General features: G+C 32.7%; 1 protein-coding gene across 1 annotated transcript; it reads left to right on the top strand.

The window, feature by feature from the left end:
• Positions 1-4,332: 4,332 nt before the first annotated feature.
• LOC117321103 (large subunit GTPase 1 homolog) lies at positions 4,333-24,256 on the top strand. The gene is made up of 15 exons (XM_033875573.1): positions 4,333-4,521; positions 6,764-6,890; positions 7,806-7,926; positions 8,734-8,820; positions 9,426-9,512; positions 10,858-11,001; positions 11,553-11,637; positions 15,748-16,245; positions 17,071-17,172; positions 17,976-18,119; positions 18,959-19,082; positions 19,762-19,841; positions 20,455-20,553; positions 21,794-21,841; positions 23,124-24,256. Exons 1-15 carry the CDS (start codon positions 4,429-4,431, stop codon positions 23,355-23,357), a joined length of 2,073 nt encoding a protein of 690 aa, XP_033731464.1. The 5' UTR covers positions 4,333-4,428; the 3' UTR covers positions 23,358-24,256.
• Positions 24,257-24,571: the final 315 nt, after the last annotated feature.

Here is a 24,571-nt window from a genome sequence, read left to right as displayed (position 1 = left end):
CGGTGTAACCATATAAAATAGAATTGACCATTGTCTAAATTGACACGTATACGAGTATATAATTAAGATGACTGACACGAAGAGGCGTTATCACAGGTAAATAAAACTGGAACATGCAAGTGAACTTTTACTGAGATAACAATAGATGGCGTAATCGCCTCGGGAAGGTATTTAGATAACAAAACATTGATGAGTGGAGAGTTCGAGTGTCATTCCTAATTGTTGGTCATCACAAAGAATTAAACATAAGATAATACAATGCATTGAAACAGATATAGGTACAGGTAAACACAGATTGAATAGAATAAAGGAACAAAGACAAAATATCGGAAAATTCTCTATGATAGTCGTCTGGGTTGTTCTGATAAAAAAATGTTTTAATCAATTTAATTAATCATTCTCTTTTGATTTTAAAAGTTGTATTTATTTATCTATTTCGTTTTCAATTATAGTGTACATATAGTTATTGATTTTCATTTTTTGTTTTGTTTTTCCTGTTGACAATAAAATGAAAATAATCAGATACTGCATGATTTGAAAACTGTCGATTAAGTATATTCATGAAACACTACAAACACGAGTGTTATCTCAATTGAATCATTTATTTATGTCATTGCCAAATCCAGACAATCACTTTTTGAATAATCTTAACCAGATACTTTTTAATTTTTTGTGGAATAGTAAAACAGACAAAATAAAAAGGGATGTATTAATACAGGATTACAGTGATGGAGGACTCAAAATGGTAGATATTAGACTTTTTATTGATTCTTTGAAGCTAGGATGGGTAAGAAGGCTATTTCAGAAGTCAGGTAAATGGCAAGTCATTTTAAAAACTATTATTGATCTACATATGCTATCCACCTGTGGTAATGAATATATTCGGGAGTGTCTAAAGAAATGTAAAAATAGTTTTTGGAAGGATGTCTTTCGAGCTTGGATAAGATTTGATGAATGTGATAGGGTAAAACAAATTAAGAAGAAAAATATCTGGAAAACCCCATTATGGTATAATAAAGACTTAACCATTGGAAAAAGAAGTATTTTTTTCAAGACCTGGTATAATAAAGGGGTAACAATAGTAGATGATCTTGTTAAAGATAATAATACCTATACTTTCTACACACTCCAAGAATTTATTCAAATTTATCGAATAAATACACACTTTCTCCAATATCAAGGTATAATATCTGCTATTAAAACATACTTAGCAAGGGTTGATTTTGAAAATTATAAATTGCTTTATCCGATAATTCCAAGTAATATTGATTGTTTCATAAAAAAGACAAAAGGAACAAAAGATATATATAATCTTATGGTGAAAAATAATATTGCTTCAACTGGTAGGAAGAAATGGGAAGCCATAATGGAATTAAATGATTTAAACTGGGGAGTGATTTATAAAAATATTTTCAGGGCGACAAAGAATACAAAACTGCAATGGTTTCAGTACAGATTAGTCCACCATATTTTAACTACAAATTCCTTAATGTTTAAAGTAGGGCTAGTGAACAACCCATTTTGTACACTCTGCAATCAAGAACGAGAAACAATACTACATATCATGTGGGAATGTCGAGAGGTGCAGGTTTTTTTTTACAAAGTATCGAAACTCTGTTAGATGCATTTTTTATTCCGTTCTCATTTAATAAAAAAACTTTCATTTTTGGCTTATTTATAAATAATGAGTCTGCCATAGGTAACGCACTTGATAATGAAGTATTAATTATCATTAAATTTTATATATATAGGACAAGATGTTTACATAAAACTTTAAGTCCAGATGCTCTGATTAATTATTTGAAAGATTATTACATATTACAGAAATATATAGCTAATAGTAAAGGAGAGCAGGTAAAAGCAATATTGGACAATGAATGGAGAAAATGGAAACCACTTTTAGAAATTGCAGCCAGTTAATTATTTCATATACCCTAAATCTAATTATTCCATTTAATTACTGATAAAAGTTTCTCTTTCTTGTATCTCCTTCATGTGTTATTTTTGTTTCTTTCTTTTTCTGTCTAGAACCCTTAATAAAGATACTTTGCTCACTCTATTCCTAACATTGTATTGACTAGCCCAGCTCTCTCTCTCTCTCTCTCTCTCTCTCTCTCTCTCTCTCTCTCTCTCTCCTCTCTCTCTCTCTCTCTCTCTCTCTCTCTCGCTCTCTCTCTCTCTCTCCTCTCTCGCTCTCTCTCTCTCTCTCTCTCTCTCTCTCTCTCTCTCTCTCTCTCTCTCATATGTGTACGTGAATGAGATTGTTTTGAATGTGATGTACAGTATGTTGTTTTGCTTTTTTATTTTTATTTACCTTTTTTTTTATTTTTTGTGAGAGGATATGATAGATGTAATCGGCTGAATCAGTGTGGAGCCTGGTCAATCATGTCAATGACTCTGTTGATGTGGAAAGAGTTGATATGACCAACACAGACACTTAGCCCTTGACTTGATTGATCAGGCTACCAGGAAACTGAATATGTTTGTGTGTGTTTGTATATTCTGCGTCGGTGTATGAGGATGTGTGTATGTTCTGTATGTTTGTCATTATATTCATAATTATGAGTATGTATGATGAAGATGATGATCTGTTGATGGATGATGATATATGATTGTTATTGCTGAGTATGATGATGATGATGTTTGTTTGAAAACAATGATGAAAATGTTTGTTGAAAATGATATGATGATTGTGATTATTGATGATGATGATGATGATGATGATGATGATGATGATGGTTCATGGACGATGATGAAGATACTATGATGATTAGTTTGATAATGTGATGATGATTGTGATGTTTTGTTGAAGACGATGATGATGAAAAAATGATGAGATTATGATGAGATTTTGATGATTGCATGATGATGATTACTATGATGATAATTATGATGATTTGAATGATGATGACCATGATGATGATGATTGCATGATGATGATTACAATGATGATAATTATGATGATTTGAATGATGATGACCATGATGATGATGAAAATGATGATGATATTATGAAAAGATTATGATGATAAGATTGTGATGATTAGTATGATGATGAGAATATGATGCTGATGAAGATACTATGATAATGAGATGATTATGATATTATGATTATAATGTTGATTGTGATGATGATGATGATGCTATGAAGATTAGTTTGACGATAAGATAATGGTTATGATTAGTTTGATAATGTAATGATGATATGATAATATTATGAAGAGATGATGATAATGATGATGAGAGCTTGATGATGATGATGATGAAAGACAGTTTGTGATGATGGTGAAAATGATAGTGTGAAAAACAATCGATGTATGTATGTGTGTGTGATTATTCATGTATTTATGTATTAAAAATGTCTTAAAAATTAAAAATTAAAAAAAAAAATATATATGTTGCAATAAAAAAAACAAAAAAAAAACAAAAAAAACACGAGTGATGTGTTCAGCAAGTGTAAACAAATCAAAGACTTTAACCATGTGGAAATCATGTGTATTTCAGAGCTGTGATCCCCTCATCCCTTTTTGTTTTGTTTTGTTATTTTCCGTTTTTGTTTTAATATGCTCCTCATTGAGATACCGCCACGTAAATCAACTAGATCTTTGAGCTCCGAGGCAGGCATCACTTTCCTGAAATTTGAATGACCTTTAGTATTGTATAATAAGCATACTTTTTACAGGTATTGCTAAAAAATACATGTCCCCTACTGGCCCTGCTGAATATAGTAAAACAAGTCATTGACATAAAAATGTAAGATTACTGTTGACAGTAATGTATATAAATATCTGTATATACAACATACACATTTAGTGGGTTAACACGCACTTGTAAAGCGACATACAATTGTACTTTTTTTTAAAGTTACAGTACTGGCTTATATGCAATACAAACAATACTTTTGCACACGCCATTTACTTTGGATTTAGCCAAAAATACCCACGTGGAGGTATAACTACACTCTGGCTCTATATACTAGTTATGCTCAATATAAACAGTTTCCTTAAGCCGCTGCAGATTTATTTTTTTATCCAAAATTAGATAAAGTTATACATTAAGAAAGCTTGATTTCTCTTCTTCTCAATGATGTTTTATCGATATAAATACATTTTCTAATAAAGACGTTATAATAGTTTACTTTCACTCTATTTTTCACTATATATTTAAATTGGGTTGTCATATTACAGCATTGACCATGCTCCAAAATACCAGATTTCTGCAGTGTCAGAAATTGATCCGTCCGGAAAATAATCCGATTCGACGTTTGTTATAAGCAAGAAAATTCATGGTCGGTTGAGCGTTTTAATTTTACGTGTCAGGGAGTCAAGCGTGTGCTTAACGTTTACTACACAAAATATTGTGAAATTCACGTGTTGACTTTTTTGTTGAAGATGTAAATCGTGATACAGACACACAGAACATCAACGAAATGGGGAAGAAGAAACAAGCAGGGAATCTGGGAAAGAAACTGATCAGTGATAGATTTGGAAAACGAAAAGCTGCACCAAGGGGAGAAAACTTTGTAAGATTACGTGTGTCCCTATACATGAATAAGTGCATGCTACTTCGTACTTACTTTTCACTGATATATACATGTAGCACTACTATGTAAACCATGTTATAAATAACATCTTGATTAATTGCAAACTATACCAGTTATCACTACGTGTGCCAAAGTGAAACACAGCGGCTCGATTTCGTGATTTTGAGTAACATATGACATCAGTTAAGTAGTTAACTATATTAACAGCTTGACTTTTTACTCAAATACACAAAAATATACTCAGTTACAAATCTGAAACCTTATAAAAATTGGTGTTATCGATGTATAAAAAACTGGTTTTTTTTTAAATGTCGATAACCCCAATAACACATTTAAACATATTTGGAATAGGTCTATAGGGATACTGTCCTATTGCTGTCTTGATCAAATGACAGAGAGGCCCATATTTATCTATTTGTATATCTATGAGTCGGAGCATTTATATTTGTATATATATACATGCTCATGATTAATTAGAGCATGCTGTGAAACTAGACTTGGCTGATCATGACTGGTGACCAGGTAGAACAAATTAATCTATATCTACACTGCTTCAGTTTCTGGGACAGTAGTTGGTGGCCAAATATATCGCAAGTCGTTAGAGCATCCATTTGGAGTTCAGAAGTCAAGGGACCAAGTCCCGTCGAGTCATTGTATTTTTCCTTTCCTATTACAGTCATAAACAGGCATATTGATGTCCTTTCAAGTACCTAGAGACTTCTATACTGGGGTCTGTAGACTTTATTAAGTAGAGTAAAAATTAGGTCATGAAATCCTATTTTTAGAACAATTAACTGAGACACAAAGGTTATAATCAATTAACAAATTAAAGAACTGTGTTGCAATCTGGTACCTGATCATGACCAGTATATACTAAGTATATATTCACATTATATTGTGACAAAAATGTAGCTATTGCTGTTTGATCACACTGTGACCAGAGACATATACAGAGAGATAAGTAACATCGCTATTTCCCCGTACACGTAGTGGCTCCCTTTATTCATGACCACTCAAGCATATCCCTTATCGAGAGCGTCCTGTCTCCTATCAAACCAAGCGAGCGCAGGTAAATTGGGCTTTCCGCATGTGTGTATCAATGTATTGGAACTTATTCGACATGTTCTGGTTAATCCGCCATTACGTCAGGCCAAAACATCGTCATTTTAAATACACACAAAAAGCACATCGTTTTATTTTGGCCACTACAAAAGTTACCACATTAACCAAAAACTATCAAACTTATGGGATATAGTCTTATTGATCATGCACATGCATTGTTGTCATTTATCCGTATTTTCGAAAATCCATTGGGTCCTATTCGACATGTCCAAGTTTGTAATTAAGCAGCCATTACGTCCGACCAAAACATCGTCAATTTCAAACGCACACAAAAAGCACATTGTTTTATCTAGGCCACTACAAAAGTTACCACATTAACCAAAAACAATCATACTTATGGAATGTGGTCTTGATTATCATGCGCATTGTTGTCATTTATCCGTATTCTCGAAAACCCCATATAGGGACTTTTCGAAAATTGGAGATTCCCGCCGATCTTTCCTGCGTTGTGCTTGCATGACTTTCATACTCAAAATACAAACACTTGGACAGCAAATTGTGATATATGTCATATTGATGACACTTCTGCACTTATTAATAAAATTAACGCATATAATTGGATCTTGGTGATGATTTCAAATAGAAATTATCGATAATTATGTGTCTGGTTTTCAAGTTTTCTCCAATATGGCGCCTAGTGAGGACTGAACCGAGCGACCGCAAAGGATTGTGGGAAGGTCAGGGGCCACTATGTAAACACAAGGGCAAATAGAGAGCTGCCAATCTCTCTGTATATATGTCTCTGCTGTGACGTATCAAAAAAATTATTAAAGAAAACAAAAGAGGAATACGAACACTGGGTGGGATCGGTTTCCAAATGCAAAGTTCCATATATACAGCCTTCAGATTTGCCATCAATATAGGTGGATGTAAGAATCAAAGGAAACTGTGACAAACCAAACTCGTTTAGAGTTCATAGTCTGAGGTTCAGACTACAGATGTGTTGGTATTTTATGTTAACATTCCTAGCTGTTAAAAAGTGACAGTGTCTGTAGGCAGAGTTCAGTATACAAAAAATGTAAATAAACATTCTGAATCACATTACAATTTATTACTTGTTGCATTTCCTAACATTTGCATAATCGTTTTACTTTTCTAGCTCCATACCAGTGAACTGCAAGATGGGTATGACTGGGGACGTCTTAACCTCCAGTCTGTCACAGAACAGAGTAACCTTGATGATTTCCTTAGTACAGCAGAACTAGCAGGAACAGAGTTCACTGCAGGTCATTATTTATTTTTCAATTTATAAATCTTAACAAAACCATTTTCTATGTATAATATGTGCTACAGCTGATATTACCCTTATTTAGCCTCCATAGCTTCAGTGAGTTTACACTTTAAAGTTGGTATCAGTTCCACACTTTTTACAAGGAGACAAGCACAAACATATATCACAGTTTCCAAAAACACACACACATACACTACACACATGTATCTTGCATAGGGGAGGCCATCCTTAAATGACCACAGGTGTTGGTAGGATGTTAAAGAATACAATACCAAAGATTTATATATATATAGAGTCAGTAAACCAGAGTATTTTTCCTATTGGTACTACTCATAATTGATTTCATTCTGTGTGGCTTAAATTGCATGGCGGACATGGATATATCTACAATATAATGTTTTTAATTGTGTTTTAGAAGTCTCCTTACTACACATATATGTGAAATGACTAGTCATTGAAATGTTCTGCATACATTTCAAACAGCTTTGTATGTAACAATATGGTTAATTTCCAATGTTGGTCTAATTTTTTGTTTCAAAAATATTTTCTTTTTTGTAATAATTCTAAAATTATCTTTAATTATACCTAAAAATGTGTCTATGTCATGTGTTAAATAATGCACTTATTTGCATATGTTTTCTTTTCCTTTTATGTGAAAATATGCAAGTAGGTAGTATTAAACATGGCTGACTTCTGGTCTTCCTAGACATGCATGCAGTGTCCAGTAGACATGGAAATGTGTATTGATACATGTGTTGGTCAACTTGATACAAAAAAATAAAATAAAAATAATTTAAAAGCATTGTTCGTGAAGCCAAATAGATGATGCTATGTACTGTTATTCAAACCTTAGCATGCCGTGTAGATATACACAGTATTCATGTGACATTGATTATTTTTTTTATTTCAGAGAAGCTGAACATAACATTTGTAGATAAAAACAAACATTCAGGACTGTTGACGACTGAGCAGAAAATAGAGGTTGAAGAATTGCAGAATAAGCATAGAAATGTACTCAAAATTCCAAGAAGGTAAACAGTTAATATATGACATTGTCAGGAAATGAAAATTAAATTAGAATTTTCATATAGTTTGCACTGTGATAACATCTATCTCATTTCAACCAAAACATGTCTGGCTGTGGTGAAAATCATATTAAGATTTTAAGTAGATTTGAATTTTTCTTGAAAATTTATATTTCATGTATAATAAACTTGAAATTGATGATTGTAATGATTTTGATTTTACTAAGATTTAACATTAAAACAAATTTTGAGATGAAAATGTCTAACTAACTTCTGTCCATCAATCAGCTGATTTATCTTGATCTTTTTTTTTGGCATCAGAAAATGTACTTTTTGTCAGAGGAATGATCTTATTTAAAATTATTAATGTGAGGTATTTAATAGTCAGCTGTTGATTTGCCTTGTAAAGTGTGTTGAAATAGAGTATAAAATGTGGCAGATCAAGGAAAAGATACTTTTCCCCGCAAATTAATGATAATAATAATTACTTGAGAGTAATTTGAAGTTGCTAATATACTGGTATTCCACTATATTCTATATTACAGCAATATAGCTGATTTAAAGTGGTTCACAAATTATTTATTTATTATGCATGGTTATTTAGCATTAAGCAAACCATGATTGTTTTTAACAATTCCCAGGGAAGCATTTACACAGCTAGAGGTGCCATTGTGGTTCCAACAAGCTAAGCTTACATTCAACATTTCTTGCACTGCCCTACTGCATACTCATTGAAATTTGAGTCAACTGAATAATCGATAAAAAAACTTCATTTAACATTATTTGTTCAGTATTTTGATTTTCTGTTTTCAGACCTGCCTGGACCAGTACCACAACACCAGAGGAACTAGATCGCCAAGAGAAAGACTCATTCTTGGAATGGAGGAGGACGTTAGCAAAGTAAGTAATCATTTTAGTTTGGTATTCTGACTTAACAGTTCTTACTAAATGTATACAAATTAAAAATATCAACCGAAAAAAATGCTTTTCAATTGTGTTTAGCTCATTGGCCGTAAGTGATAAGTTTACATCATATTATGTATATAGTGAGTATCTGTGTCAGAATCTTTAGATATGACTTAATTGTGCATCTTGTGTGGATTATTGTTGTGATGTTATTAAAAATACGTTGCAATTTTTCCATTTTAATACCGAAAGTTATAAATACATTTTTTCATTCCCTTTAAAAACTGATAGTGAAGTACTTTGAGGTAGTTTTTAAATTCATTCCAATTCTCATATGCCAGCCATTTTGTATTTGTGTATAAAGTTTGGATATATCCAAAGACCCGATATATCACCGACACCAAATTTGATTTCAGAAAAGAAACAATTTTCTTCTTTCATTTTGAACTTGAATTGAATTATTCCATTGAAATATAAGATAGGTAAACTTATAAGTGATTTAGATTATATCTTCATCATCTGAAAATGTTGAAAAAACCCCTTTCAAATGAAAGTATACCCATACCAGTAGTTGATTGATGTTTATTTGTGATTTTCAGACTACAAGAAGTAGAGGGTATTGAATTGACACCGTATGAAAAAAATCTTGACTTCTGGCGTCAGCTTTGGCGAGTTATCGAAAGAAGGTAATAAGTGATATTTTGATACATGCCTGGTATCGCATAGAAGGAAACCTCATGCAAGTTTTCATTTGACTTTTTAACAAGTTTTTTAGTCTGTTTGAAAATAACTCCTTCAAAATTCATACAGAGAAAAGGTATTAAATAGGTATTAAGGCATTAAAAAGGTATTAAAAAGGTATGAAATAGGTAAAAATAAGTCTATACTAGTTAATGATTTTTTATATAAATGAATAAGTCTTTTAATTGAAAGTCTTTAATATACATTGAATATTATATATACAAGCTGTACATGTACATTAACATGTTGTGTCTGAAATGGTATAAAACTGAATTGTCTCATACAAATCACAATATCTGAGATACAGCACAGGGACTTGTTGTAAACTCAGAGTCCCTAGTATATGTGTCTATACTAATGTAAATATATATATTTTGGGTTTGGGAATTTGTGCCAAGTCCCTATTTGGTGTGGTAAGGTAAGTTGACTAAAAATCATCCATGTAGGACACAACTGTGACTGTATTTATTTAACATTGTGAATTACAGTATGGGTATTTTATTTAAGCAACAATTCCTTTATGTATTCACACTATTGGTTGGATGGCACAGTGGTAAAACACTTGCCTTTCACCACAGCGGTTAGGGTTCGATTCCCCAATCCGATGTGAAAAGGTATGGGGTCACCTGCCCCGACCACGTGGGTTTTCCCCGGGTACTCCGGTTTCCTCCCACAGTAAGACCCCTCGCAGGCTCCAATCCAGGCCAACAAGGATGATTAATATAAGTTTATATAACTTGTTTTGCAATTGTTGTAAAGTAAATAAAGATTACATTTTTTTTAAACATAGGATACAATATAATGTACTAACATCAAATTTTGTACTTAACAATTAGTAGTTAATTGACTGTTGCCTACAGAGGTAGCATTATGAACTGATATTTATCACGTAACCTGTAAGTTATCCAGTGAATTCGCCCGTGTAATTTTTTTGCATGTGTCACTCGCTATATATAGTGTAATATACCTTGGACAGAGTATTTTTCATAGGCTTAACCAGTCTGAAATACATGGGGATTGTGACGTCATAGTATAGACAATGACGCGGTGTCATGAATTGTGAGTCACACAACAAAAAGGGTATCTCTGCATGATTAAGTCCTCCGAATTTTTTCCGGCTCTTTAAAACCTGTCAAAATATAAGTTTTCTGAGTAATACAATAAAAAGTATTTTAAATTTGTTTACATGGCAACTTCAAGATTTGTTTCATAAAATCTCATATGAAATGGAATCTACACTTGAGATCCTCTATATATATATATATTACATATGTTTTCTGTCCATTTCAGTGATGTAGTGGTTCAGATCGTCGATGCCAGAAACCCGTTGTTGTTTCGCTGTGAGGATCTGGACGCTTATGTCAAGGAGGTAGATCCAACAAAGATTAGTTTGATTCTGATCAACAAGGCAGACTACCTAACACCAATACAAAGGTCAGCTAAGTTACTTAAATAATTAAAATCTATGTATACCTATAATAAAAACACGAACCTTCTTAAACATCCAAGTCACATGAATATATTTTTTTCAGCAATATTAGGATGACTGTAATTTCATTGGGAAATTCACTTGCAGTTGTTGTCAATTTTTAAAGTTTTTCACAAAATTGTTTTTGAAACAATAAGTGGGTCTTTTGTGTATTGTTAAAATGTTTCCTGTCGTCTTTTAATTTACAAAAAATGACAACTACCAAGTCCCATTGACTGTGCAACAGTACTTAATGATGACACAGGTTTGAGATTTCAGAACCAACTAAAAATAAAATATTTTCATTTGAGCGAGACATAATGATAGTTTTCATCATTAACACTAGTACTAGACCCACGATTGTGCAATCATTTTCACCGATTTGGCGGATCATATAAATATTTTTTTTACTCCAGTTAATATATCTTGACATGGAAATCTTTGTATCAGTTCTAAAATTTCTTGGAATATTAATCCATTCCTAATATTATAAATCAGTCAATTATTTAATTTTCAGAAATGTATGGTACACATATTTTAAAGAGAGAGGAGTGCAAGTGGCATTTTGGTCGGCACTGGAGGAGACTGCACGTCAAAATGAGGTTAGTACACATCGTATCAAACTTTGTATTCATAATTTTTAAACGAACATTAATGTTCGGTTATTGCCATCAAGAACTGGACTGAGAAATATGACCATATTTGGTAGCCACATTCACCAATACGCCATCTACTGTCTGTTTCAATGAAATATGGCTGCCCCAATGGCCTTACGCTTCAAATAATTTACTTGCAAAAACATCTTCGTTTTATGTAGTAGTTTTACCGAAAATGTTGAAATGTATTCAGTAGATGTTTTCAAGATGCATACGATTTGAGAAATGCATAACGCTAGCGAAATGCGAAGACTAAATGAACCTGAACTTTGCGAATAACTCCAGGTCAATATATTTATGTAAACAAATATTGCGCAGGCGCATTCGTCTCCGGATGTTTAGAAAGTTTTGCTCTTCCGTGTTCACTCCAAAACGGCTGACATTATAGCATCAGTCTGCAAATATGTCCGCGATTTACTTAAATGTGTATTATATATATTCTAGAATGTTACATCATTATCAACTAGATGAGTATTTCTATAATTTAGAGAAAGAAATATATCAATAACGGCATACGAGACGATACATTGTATCATACTATAGGTTACTGTACAGTACATGTTTGCGAGAAAGGTAGATACTAGGTGGCATTTGTGGTCAGGCTGACTGGTCATAGCGTTAACATTGTCATCGATTTCCATATTCCATTTTCCTTTGACGAAAACGACCAATAAATCAAATGCAAATGATAATATCTTGTTGCCATGTGCACGGGATTGGTTGTTGTAGGCGATACTTAGAACGTATTTACTGTTGTAAGGGAGGTAACTGCAAGATTACGGAAATCAAACGTTAAACCAATTTGATTGGTCGATTCTTCCATGACTTTGGCAATGGGTTTACAATCGAAGTGACATATAACTACGGCAATATTCAGATGATATCAACAATAACACTTTTAGATACGTGTGGTCGGCAGTTGTCATGTTTAAAATGAACAATTATATAGCTTGTTTTTATTTCGGCAAAGTCGAGAATATTTACTGAAACGGACCACAGGTGAAGCAGACTGGGAAATACCGAAACGAAGAAAAATGGGGCTTAGGCCTAATTATAATATAAATTGGCATTATTTTCAGGGAATTGACCCACATATATGTTTTTCAATGCCTAATTGTATCATATGTAAAATATTAGAGGTTTACGAATTTTAAATTAATTTTTCATTTGCGAATCGCGGCCCGATTGTCGTTAAAGTTGAATTACCGAAATGGCCGATAGTGGATTTTTACGAGAGAATGGACCCAATATAGGATCTATAAATCTTTGGTGTGTGTATAGAGACCATATGCATTGTTTTCCTTACCTGGAAGTATTTTGAAAGAATTTGCAAAATACCGAATTCACGATCAAATTTTCGATTGTAACGAACTACTGTCAATCTGATTGAAATCAGCTGTTACATATGTACATGTACACATGGCTACGTTTACTATGCAATACGCCTACGTAATTTTTTTTCAAAGACGGAAAACGGAAATCCGGATTATCTAAAAACAAATGCAAAAAGACTTGTGATATTCACTTAATTTGACATTCAGCCATTAATTGTTATTTGTAGTTTCATAGCTTCTGAAATAGTGTGATCGATTCTCTATATAATATTGCTGTGGAACTTGTGTTATTTTTCAAACAAATTCATTTTGATAATTTGTTAATTTAGAACGTTCATCAAGTCATGATCAAGACTTGAAATTCTCGCTACACCATACTTCAAACACAGTAATCAATGAATTGATAAATTGAAAATTGAAGTCAAGCAAATGAGTTAATATTTACCTAAATAATTTTTCAATATACAACACATGTTCAGATGACTATTTGTGCCATGCTGTTACAAGATTTCAGTTACAATTCTAAAATTGAATTAGTATGTAAATATATGTTATCCTGTCAATATCCACAAAGCGAGTGTAGTTTACTGTACTCAAAGTCATGCCAGTAGATAGCGGTACATATACTTACTGCTTACATCTAGTGCTTACTTGTGTGAACTATAAATTAATAACAAAATGGTTCATATATTTCTATATATGACTTCACAAATTATGTGGTGTCTGAAGATCTGAATGAAGTGAATAAACGATGTATTACATTATTTTTATGAAATATTCAAGTCATAGATCATTCTCTTAAAAATATTGATTTCAAGTCCATTTTGATAATTTTACTATGACAGCAATCAGGCCTAGAATGGCGAATAAACCCCTAATATTTTACATATGATTAATTTTGACATTGGAGAACATAAAATTGTGTCCATTCTCTAAGCACTGGTAGAATGTACAGAATAGAGCTTCATAAATATATTCTCAAAATTACTAATTACCCCGGTAAATAAAACATTTTACATAAACCTCCCATGACTGATGGTGAACTTAAACTTGCAAATCTCCTGTGTCATTCCAATTTTGATATGTGTAAATATATACACGTAGTGTATATATATATATATATAGTTATAGATATGGAATGCTTCACAATTTGCATACAGTTATGGAATCATGGAATCTTATAACACCCCCAAAAATGTTCTCACCACATAGTTGTGATTTGTGCAATTACATTGCTGAATTGTGTGGTTCAGTATGATTGGATGATCAACATTGGAAAAGGACAATAAATAGGGAATGTGTCGTCCCATCGAATGGACTGTAATCTTTGTGATCAGGTTTGAAGTTGAAAATGAATCTTGAAGTTTTCTTTTCCTGTTTGCTGAATTATTCCATGAAGATAGTCTTTATCTGGTGGTTATTCTTTATCACATTGTTTACAATACTGTAATTATAACAGAAGTTTATCTTCTCATATACAGATTTATTAACATCAAATGATTCCTGAACAAAAGGAGTCAGGTTTTTTTGTTTTGAAGTACCATAAATGCTTGAGTACAGTTTCAATAGGATACATTCCTAATTCGGGCCTTGATTAGCAGCTCTGGTTTTGGTTTTCAGTAATTCTTTATGTGTGTTTCATCATATTTAGTTGAAATACAACTATGTGTGCCAAACTAACGATGGAACTAGCCTAAATTTAGTGCATATTAGAAGTTGGCATCAATAAGGTCACAGAGTCCTGGCTGTATTATAACTGATGATGCCTTCCCGAAAGAAAGAAGACATATTTTATTTTCATCGATCCAAGATAGATCAACAAACTTCCAATTTCAATTAGGACCTTACAGAAACATGCATGTGTATAATCAAATCAGAACAGATGCAAACATTTCAAATTATTTGCAATTAATTCCTAAACCGATATCAGTAAATTTATCAACTTAAAACTAAGAAGATTACTGATTTTGCATTAAACAATAATGTTCGTTTACAGTACTTCCAGTACTTTGATTTCTCTTGTTTCATATTTACTGAAATTAAAACACATAATTTTTTCTCTTGTTTCATATTTACTGAAATTAAAACATATTCAGTGATTGCAAGTAAATGTTCTCTTTAATGAGACAAAATCATGAAAAAAAATTTAAATACCTTTTAAATACTATAAAATTCAAATTGTAACCCTGTACATTAAAAATACATTCAGTAATTAATTAAAAATAATATAATCACTGTCAAAGTTTTACAGACTTTGCTTGTTGCTGTTGTAATTGTGTGCATGATATTAGACATTGTTTGACAATGCACCAAGGGGAAGTAATTCAGGATCTGTTTTTGGAAATTCTGTGTCAATTAACTTTTCTGGTTTGATTATTTTAGGCAATTAGAATTATGTTAAAAAAAGTGAAAAATATCATTTTGTAATGTTTATAATTTCAGGACAAATTCTTTGTAGAGCTGCAACTTGATAATTAATTTGATCATTTTTCTGCTGGTTAACACTTGAAGACACTTATACAAAAATGTGTGTACATTTTTAAATCACTTTTCAGTATACATACCTGTGACAGTTATAGAAAAAAACTCAAAGTTAAAATTGGAATTGAAAAAAAAAATAAATGTTAATACTATCAAAGAAATCCCAATGTTTTGCTGTCATTTCAGTTGTAGAAAACACATTGTTAAAGTTTATTATAACCAGACGTGTTTGTATTTTCAGGAGAAAGAAAATGAAGAACAGAAGGACATGGATCAGTTAGAAGAGGAAGAGGAGGAGGAGGAGGAGGAGGATAGTGAAGATGATGATGAGATGGACGATAACAGCGAAAGTTTTCAAAGTGAAACGAACCAAGTGTCAAACGAAGTTACAGAAAGACTGCAGACTGATCGTGTTGTTAGTGGTACAGAAAAGGAAGGTACATTTATTGATACAGAAAAGGACATGGATACAGTAACTACGGACAGTGAGATCACCCAATCACAAGGAAATTCCGAGGACAGTACGACAGTTCTCATGGACAGTGATGCCAGTTTAACTGACGATACACAAGCGGGTGCCGTAGGTGGTGAATGTGATGACTGTGGTGGGGAAAACGATGAATCCTCAGACTTCTCAGAAGGCGGAGGGAAAATTCTGAATGGGTTAGAGTTACTTGAAGTATTTAGATCTCTCCATACAGGAAAAAAGTGCCAGGAAGGACAGACAACTATTGGAATGGTAAATACTTTGTTCTCTCTGTTTCTTTAAGTGGTAACATTTATACATAATTACTTTAACTGGAGTTATTGTTCATAGAATATCATCCATACGATCTGAACAAAAACTTCTAAAATTGACCCAGTCTTATAAATATAATGTTAAAATTGAAAACATGATTTACTAAATTTGAAAACTTGTATTAAAACAATTTTTATTTTCAACATAGTCATTTTTTAATTATTTATTTTTTTTCTAAACATTTTCTTCAGGTTGAAAGTATGGTTTGTCTGAAGTCGACCATATACATACCGTATACGTACTACTACTAGTCATCAAAATATCACTCATAAACATTCATTGGTTGTGTAACGAAAATCCTTTCATGAAAAAAGCCATTCTTGTTGTCCTAAAAGGAACCATTACAGGTCTCCTAAGCTAGTTTTAGAGAAAACTGGAATACCTGGAGAAAACCCAGACTATCTGACAGATGTTCTATATCCCAAAACCGTCAATCATCTTGATCTGACACCTAACCTATATATTTTCCCATCTGATCAGGGAATCTAACTCAAACTGTCTTGGTAAAAGTAGAGATCAATTAATGCTCTCTGTATCTTAATACAACTCAAAAATATTGTTCAGAAAGTTGTTACGAATTTTTCATATTTCATATCTTTAATATTAAAGAGATCAGTGTTGAATAAGAACAATACTAGTAAGTGATCATTGTAACAAATCCATATTAAATTCTGTAACACTTGATAATACATATTTGATTGGGGTTTTAATGTCCAGGAATATTTTGATTTGAAATTCATCTTTGATAATTATATCTATTCCTAGGTTGGTTATCCAAATGTTGGCAAGAGTTCTAGTATCAATGCTATCCTGAGGACGAAGAAGGTTCCCGTGTCAGCTACTCCAGGACGGACTAAACATTTTCAGGTCAGGGTTTGAGAGTATATTCCTGCTTCATTATATACACCAGTATCAGGTCAGGGTTTGAGAGTATATTCCTACGTCATTATATACACCAGTATCAGGTCAGGGTTTGAGAGTATATTCCTACTTCATTATATACACCAGTATCAGGTCAGGGTTTGAGAGTATATTCCTGCTTCATTATATATACACCAGTATCAAGTCAAGGTTTGAGAGTATATTCCTACTTCATTATATACACCAGTATCAGGTCAGGGTTTGAGAGTATATTCCTACGTCATTATATACACCAGTAACAGGTCAGGGTTTGAGAGTATATTCCTACTTCATTATATACACCAGTATCAGGTCAGGGTTTGAGAGTATATTCCTACTTCATTATATACACCAGTATCAGGTCAGGGTTTGAGAGTACACATGTATTCCTACTTCATTATATACATATACACCAGTGGGACACTTACTGGTCTCCCAACAAAGTCTTCTGTTTAATATATAATTCATCAGCTGTAAAACAGGTGTTAACAATACAGGTCAATTGTGCCTCTTGTGTGATTTATATCGTTGGTGAAAGGCATGTGATATATATATATAATATATAACTTAATTCTGTAACCTATATATCAGCATAAGGGTATCTGTATACAGAAATATCTTAATTCAGTTTTATAAAGAATAGTTTCTTCCTTGACTCTATAAGATCTGATGTTTCACCGCACCTTAAGGAACTTATTAGATTGTTTATGTCAGTAATCTTGGGATGATGTGGATATTTTATCATGTTAGTACGGTTGCCATGATTACAGACCCTGTATGTGGAATCAGACCTAATGCTGTGTGACTGCCCAGGACTTGTCTTCCCCTCCTTTGTCTCCACGAAGGCTGAGCTGGTAATCAACGGGATCCTTCCGATTGATCAGATGCGGGACCATGTGCCTCCAACATCTCTTGTATCCTTGAAAATGTTGGCTTGTGTATCATTACTGGTGTAATTTTCATAGATATTTCATAATGCCAAGATTATCAATGTTTAGTTATAATTATTTGAATTCTGAATTAGTGACTTTTATAGTTAAAAAGATAATATTGTTGGTTATGTTAAAATTTTGAAAAAAAAAAGTTTCTTTTTAATGAACCAACCCCAAAAGATTGAATTTCCTCGTGCCAGTTTGGATTTTTCAATGTAAGTGAGCGTTTTAAATGTCGCACGAGTATATTCACTGTAATGGAGGAAATTAAATATGAATTGAGGATATTCAATGAAATTTGAGGAAAGTCAAGGTACCATGAAGCGTTACGCATCAACGCACTCGACAAATGGTAGAATTTACCTGTACTACTGGAACACCCAACACTGCGTGCAGCCTCGTATCATATATATATGCATGATGCCTTTAATAATAATAATGTTTTATTTTGAATTAGTTTTTTACAAATCAATGCACTTTCATTTAAACATTCAGTGATTATTTATGTCAAGTTATTAGCTTATCCTCCTGTTTGACCTCTATTAATTTATAACTCAAACCTGCCACAAGAAAAACGAAGAAATCATTATTGTCATTAATTCAGCTAATAATTATGTAATTAAATGTGATTTGTAAAAGATGTCCTTATTCTCTGATGCTTTAATTCTACTAGTCTTAAGAGCCCTTTGGACCTCCAGCTTACAATTAGATAGACATCTATCACATAAAGAACCAGTCTTCCAAGTAGAATCAGTAGGAAGTTGGAACAGTTTGACCAAGGGTACGTCATGTACATATAAAACAACCTTAACTAAAATTAGATTTGTCAACTGATCCCAAAATCCATCCTTGAGGAGACCTACTCCATCAACCTGCCTGAACCAGCTGAAGGAGAGGATCCAAATCGTTGTCCGACAGCTGGTGAACTCCTCAATGTGTACGGATGTAAGTGACCCTGCTGGTAGAATACTGTAGACATACTTAATTTAATGCACTCAATTTTTTGTGCAAAACCAAGTCAGATTAGATTTTCGGAGTTCCAACAATGATTGCCATAGATACCAATGTAGATGAACTACAATTAGCACAGTCATAATGTAGCAGAGTGTGTCCAGTGCAAAAAAATGCTAAAATAAGATTACCGCTAAAATATATAGGTTTACAGTATATCTGAACTACAAATAATTCAGTTGTCCAGTTACTTCGAATTGTGATCTTATGAAAATTTTCCACTGATTTCAGCAAACTAATTTGAATAGCCATTAAGTTCTTCATATATGATAACTTGCCATACCTAGCTGTCATTATCTACAATTGTTCAAATCAGTCATTAATGCAATAAAATACTACTGCCATAGGGACTCACCACCCATGCAAATTATATGATACTAAATATATGGGCAGTGGAAGTGCCAAGTTCCTGTGTGATATCTAGTACATGTATAAGGATCAGCTGTGCAGGTTTCTAATTTCATTGAAGAATAGAATGAATCAGAATTCTATCTTCAAATTAAAATATTTTTACATTGTTCATATATAGTACAGAATAAAATATTTTAAACCAATATTTATTATTAAAGAGATTTCTGAATTTCTAATTCTTATATGATTGTATCTCACTTAGACATGCGAGGCTACATGACAGCGAATGGACTTCCAGATTGCCCAAGAACATCACGATATATCCTCAAGGATTTCGTCCATGTAAGCATTTAATTTAGTACATCTTAATTATTGTAATCTGCTCTGATTTTCCAGGTGACAGGGAAATCTTGTACAGGTAAAATGGGAGACAAAACTGTGAATGAAAGGAGGGATGCTTCCATTTTATCCAAAAATGTTTAGACAACGAATTTAGTTTGATTATTAAATCATAATAAGAAAACTGTTCAACATCAGGACCAAACAAATAATTCTTTACTGAATCGTCTAATTAATCAGCAGAAAGTGTTTTCTTTCCACAGTGTAATAAATATTTTATTTTCACTGTAAGACTTTGTAGATTGACAGGGAGAATGTAGGGATACTGTATGCATTTTCTGTCCAATCTGATGTATTACACAGGCAAAATGTCTTCATGTCAATTCAGGTTAATTTAAAGTCAGTATTTTCAGGTCTGTCATATTGACTTGAAAAGAGCAGATTAGTCAATTCATGTCAAGAAATTGACCTGAATTTGACATGAAAAAAATTTCAGGTCAGTATTTTTTCAGGTAAAATTTACCTCCAGACATTTTGCCTATGTACTGTCCTATTTCTGTTCATATACTGTAATGTCAGTCTTGATATTTAATAAAATCTGTTTTGATGTAAACAGGGAAAGCTGTTGTACTGTTATCCACCACCAGACGTAGATGTGGAGACTTTCCACCCGACACGTACCACGGTTACCTCGAAGAAAAGAGCCCCTGATAATGTAAGACATTTCTGTTAATTCCGTTATATCAGACTTATTTTGTCATCTGTCCTATGCCTGGTGTCACAGCTCAACACGCCTCCTGGCTACATTTAATATGTATCACCGCTCACAGGGGGGATAACTCTTACAAGCTGTACTCATACAAGGGTTTTGAAATTTGAAATCTTTTTCTCTGGAGATAGCAACTTATGAGTGTTACATATACCATTAACTATTGTAATTTATTGAGGGTAAAATTACAAAGCCAGTATAGACAGGGATCTTAAATGGACAGGTTCCAGTTTAGCCAGGTTATTCTTTCATCATTTACTGATGAGGGAGAGGGGGCATAATAAAATGTTATGCCAGAGGCAAACTGGTTGAAGAGCTGTCAAATTTGTTTTTAAACAATATATACATATGAATAACCTTTATCTGTTACTGTACCTACTTTAAAGTCACAGCAATTGAGATTGTGAGCATTGGAAATGATATTGTATATGTCTTGTAAATAAATGCATTGTTGAAAAAAAAGGAAATCTCGAAAAAGTTACAAAAAAATAGTACCTGTTGAGTATCTTTGATATAAATTTTGATATAGATAATTAATCGGTAAAGTGAAATTATAGGTGAAAGTTGGGTGAGAGATATAGGCTTAAATTAGGGGATCTGATGTTCAAAACACAAATTCCTACTGAATGATTGTAAATGCTTTCATTTTATTTAAAGCATAAATTCTCGCTGAAAAAAATACAAATGGATGGATTCACAAAAACTTAATTGAGCACTTCTAATCAATATGTCTATTATAATACATATTGTCATCAGTATTTTAATGAAGATATTTGACGGAAACGTAATGGATAATCACCAAGTTCAGAAAAAAATCTGCAATGATTACAGCTTTTGTTATTTTGTATCATAACCTGATGATTTTCTAAAATGTGCTCATAGTTTTAAAAGTACAAACAATATTCTGATAATATTTCTTAATTAAGATATAAGTTAATAAAATAATTTCTATTCTATGTGCATAATTAGTTGACCGGAGAAGTACAATTTCAGCTATCACAGGACAATTAAAAATTCTTATTGTACGGTTGGTTGGTTTTTAAAACCGTGCTTCTACTTCATAACTTTCTCCAATGCTCTTATCAATGATATATTATGAATAGGACATTCAAGAACTTTTTTATCATCACTGATGGAATTCTCTCTAACTCAGATTTTAATGCCTTGTTTCTGTTTTGTCTTTCAGACCCCAATGTCAGTTCCAAATAGACTTGACAGGGAGTTTTTTGCCAAGGTAAGTAAAATGTCATTTACAAGCATCAGCAATCCTATATCAGATAACTTATAAATGGACTTGTTATAATTCTATAGATACAAAATTTGTCATCCTTATTATTTTTTTTTTCTATAGATAAAAAAAATTGTCATCCTCATCTGTATAACCACAAGTGTCTGCTTCCGGTTAATATTAATAGTTGAAAAATAATCCCCTACTCCTACTATATCAACAAGTTTTATTTAACACTTGATGATCTACGGTGGTGCATCGACTGTGGAACGGAAGTAGACCTGATTGGTCGACAGCTGTATAAACAATACCAACTATATTTGTAGATCTTCAAGTGTTACACCTTGTTGATATAGTAGGAGTAATGGCTAATATTTTTTTCTCTTAATACCAACCAGAAGCCTGTGGTAAAACCTTGGTCGTTCGACATGCAGTATTCACAGTAAGCTAGAGACTAGAGGTTGTCAGCATTCACACCATTGAAGTTTGATTTAGAAAGCTGCTTTTCACTTCACAATTATAATTCAATTTGGCATCTTACTTCTGTTTTATTGTTTAACTGTAATTAAAATTTTGTTCATTTTAGACGTAACTTTAACAATTAATGGAAGTGTCCACCGAGATAAGATTCTGAATATCAATGCGGGATGACTTCTGAGGGGCCAGATTAAAGAATGTCCCATGACTAATGTGATATGATTCGAGTACCAAACCATCAATCATTTCCGTATTATTTCTTGTATGATTTCGAAGACAAAACCCTGACAGTTTCTGTTTTATCTTCTGGCTATCTTTGTTCTGTTAAAAGTCAATCTAATTAAAATATAGATGGTCAATCTCACTATGAACATCTAACGACATCGCACAAGGGGTCACGTCAGGATGACCTTTGTTATCTCAATATTTCACTTTGAGGTTGAATTGTCAATTTTTCGATTGTCATCAATCTCACACATTCATCACATCATGCATCTGAAGCTAACCATTTCGGTACAGCATGTATATAGCTATATGCTTCTTTGGACGAAATGACTTGAAACAGATTGACAGAATATGCAAGCTATCCACTCTAGTCATGCTATTTCACACATACAAAATTCATTTCCAAGATTTTGTAAGTAGTAATTTGATTGGTTAATCCAAAAGGTCATTCTGACGTGACCCCTTATATGATGTCGTTAGATGTTCATGTAACATAGTGGGAATGACCGTCTATATTTTAATTAGATTGGTTAAAAGTATGATTATGATACTTTCAAAAGTTTAATTGCCTTTTATAAAATTTCAGGCCGATCCAAAGATTCATTCCAAAGGCAGTAGGAATGTACCAAACTATGTGCGGATTGAAGGTCTGACCCAGGTGGGAGCTGGGTCGAGTGTTGAGTCCAGTCAAACATCTTCTCCATATGGCAGTATGCAAACTCTCAACATTGAAAAACCGTGGAAAAAACACAACAACAGAGGGAAAAAGGAAAAGCTAAGGAAAACTTTTCACCATCTCGATGATGTTGGAAAATACTGAAATGTGATTATGTGTGACTCGAGTCAGACCAGTATGATTGGTGTAACTGCTGCTCATGCAGATAGGTATTTCCTGGTCCCTTATGCAGAGTGATGGGATTGGTATCTTTTCGGTCAGCATGTTGAATTGAAGAGGTATCTTGGGGTTTATTGGTCACCATGGCAACGATAACTTGAATTATTGTTATAAACACAAGCTTCAAACTTGTATAGTAGTCTTACTCTATTAATATGATATATTTTTATATAGAGGTTAATATGTGTACTGATTTATCATCAAAATTGTGTCCGTATCCTCTTCAATTTTAATGGTTTTACAGCAAGGTAATTCTATGTATAACATAACGTGGACAAATTAATTGATTATTTAAGATTTGATGATACCCTGCTATTTTGAGGTAAAACTTAATTCAGATTTTTGTACCATACTTGATATAGACCTTCACAAGTTAGGGAGGCTATGAATTTTTTACCCAGACTCACAATAAAAAACTTGTGTGTCATGTCAGGAAATTTCTCTCAAAATTTGCCTATGAAATGAGATAGCATATAATTTTAAAATAATCTTGTCTTTGTCAAAAACCAAACTTTATCACCATGGTTTTTCTACAATTATTTGGTAAAATAGACTAATGATTTGAGCTGTGTACCAAAACACCTACTTAGAGCATTCTAAATCCTGTAAAAGTGAAAGCAATGTAATTCAAAGTTCAGATGAAAAGTAACTTCGAAAAATGAAATGTTTGATTTAAAGTATAACATTTTTATTGGTAAACATAGCATTCACTTAAACAATGTCAGATGTCATTGTTTTCACAATGTGGCATACAATTGTTTGTTATATATTACCATAATTTTTTGTTGATCATGCAGGGAATGAGAAATAAAAAAGTTTAAAAAGATTCAGAGTCAAATGATGGTTTTATCTTAAGTATAAACCTACTCCCAACCAACTGAAGATCAAATCAGTTATGATATAAAGTGATTCATTTCCTGCAGTTTCTGCTCTCCGAATAGGTAGCCATAACAACAATATAATATGATATAATATAATAAAACCCAATAAATTTCCCCCGGCTGGGGTTTAAGAGGCAAAATCTGGGGGGGACCTGGGGTTGCATTTTTTGGGGCCACCAAAAATTTTAAAAAAAAAAATTACCCAAATTTAAAATTTGGAAGGGCCCAAATAAAAAAAACGAAAGGGGGCAGGGGGGG

Source organism: Pecten maximus, unplaced genomic scaffold (assembly GCF_902652985.1).
Source record: "Pecten maximus unplaced genomic scaffold, xPecMax1.1, whole genome shotgun sequence".
NCBI classification, from domain to species: domain Eukaryota; kingdom Metazoa; phylum Mollusca; class Bivalvia; order Pectinida; family Pectinidae; genus Pecten; species Pecten maximus.
The sequence above is the reverse complement of the archived record's forward strand: the minus strand, read 5'-3'. Positions and strand labels throughout refer to the sequence as shown.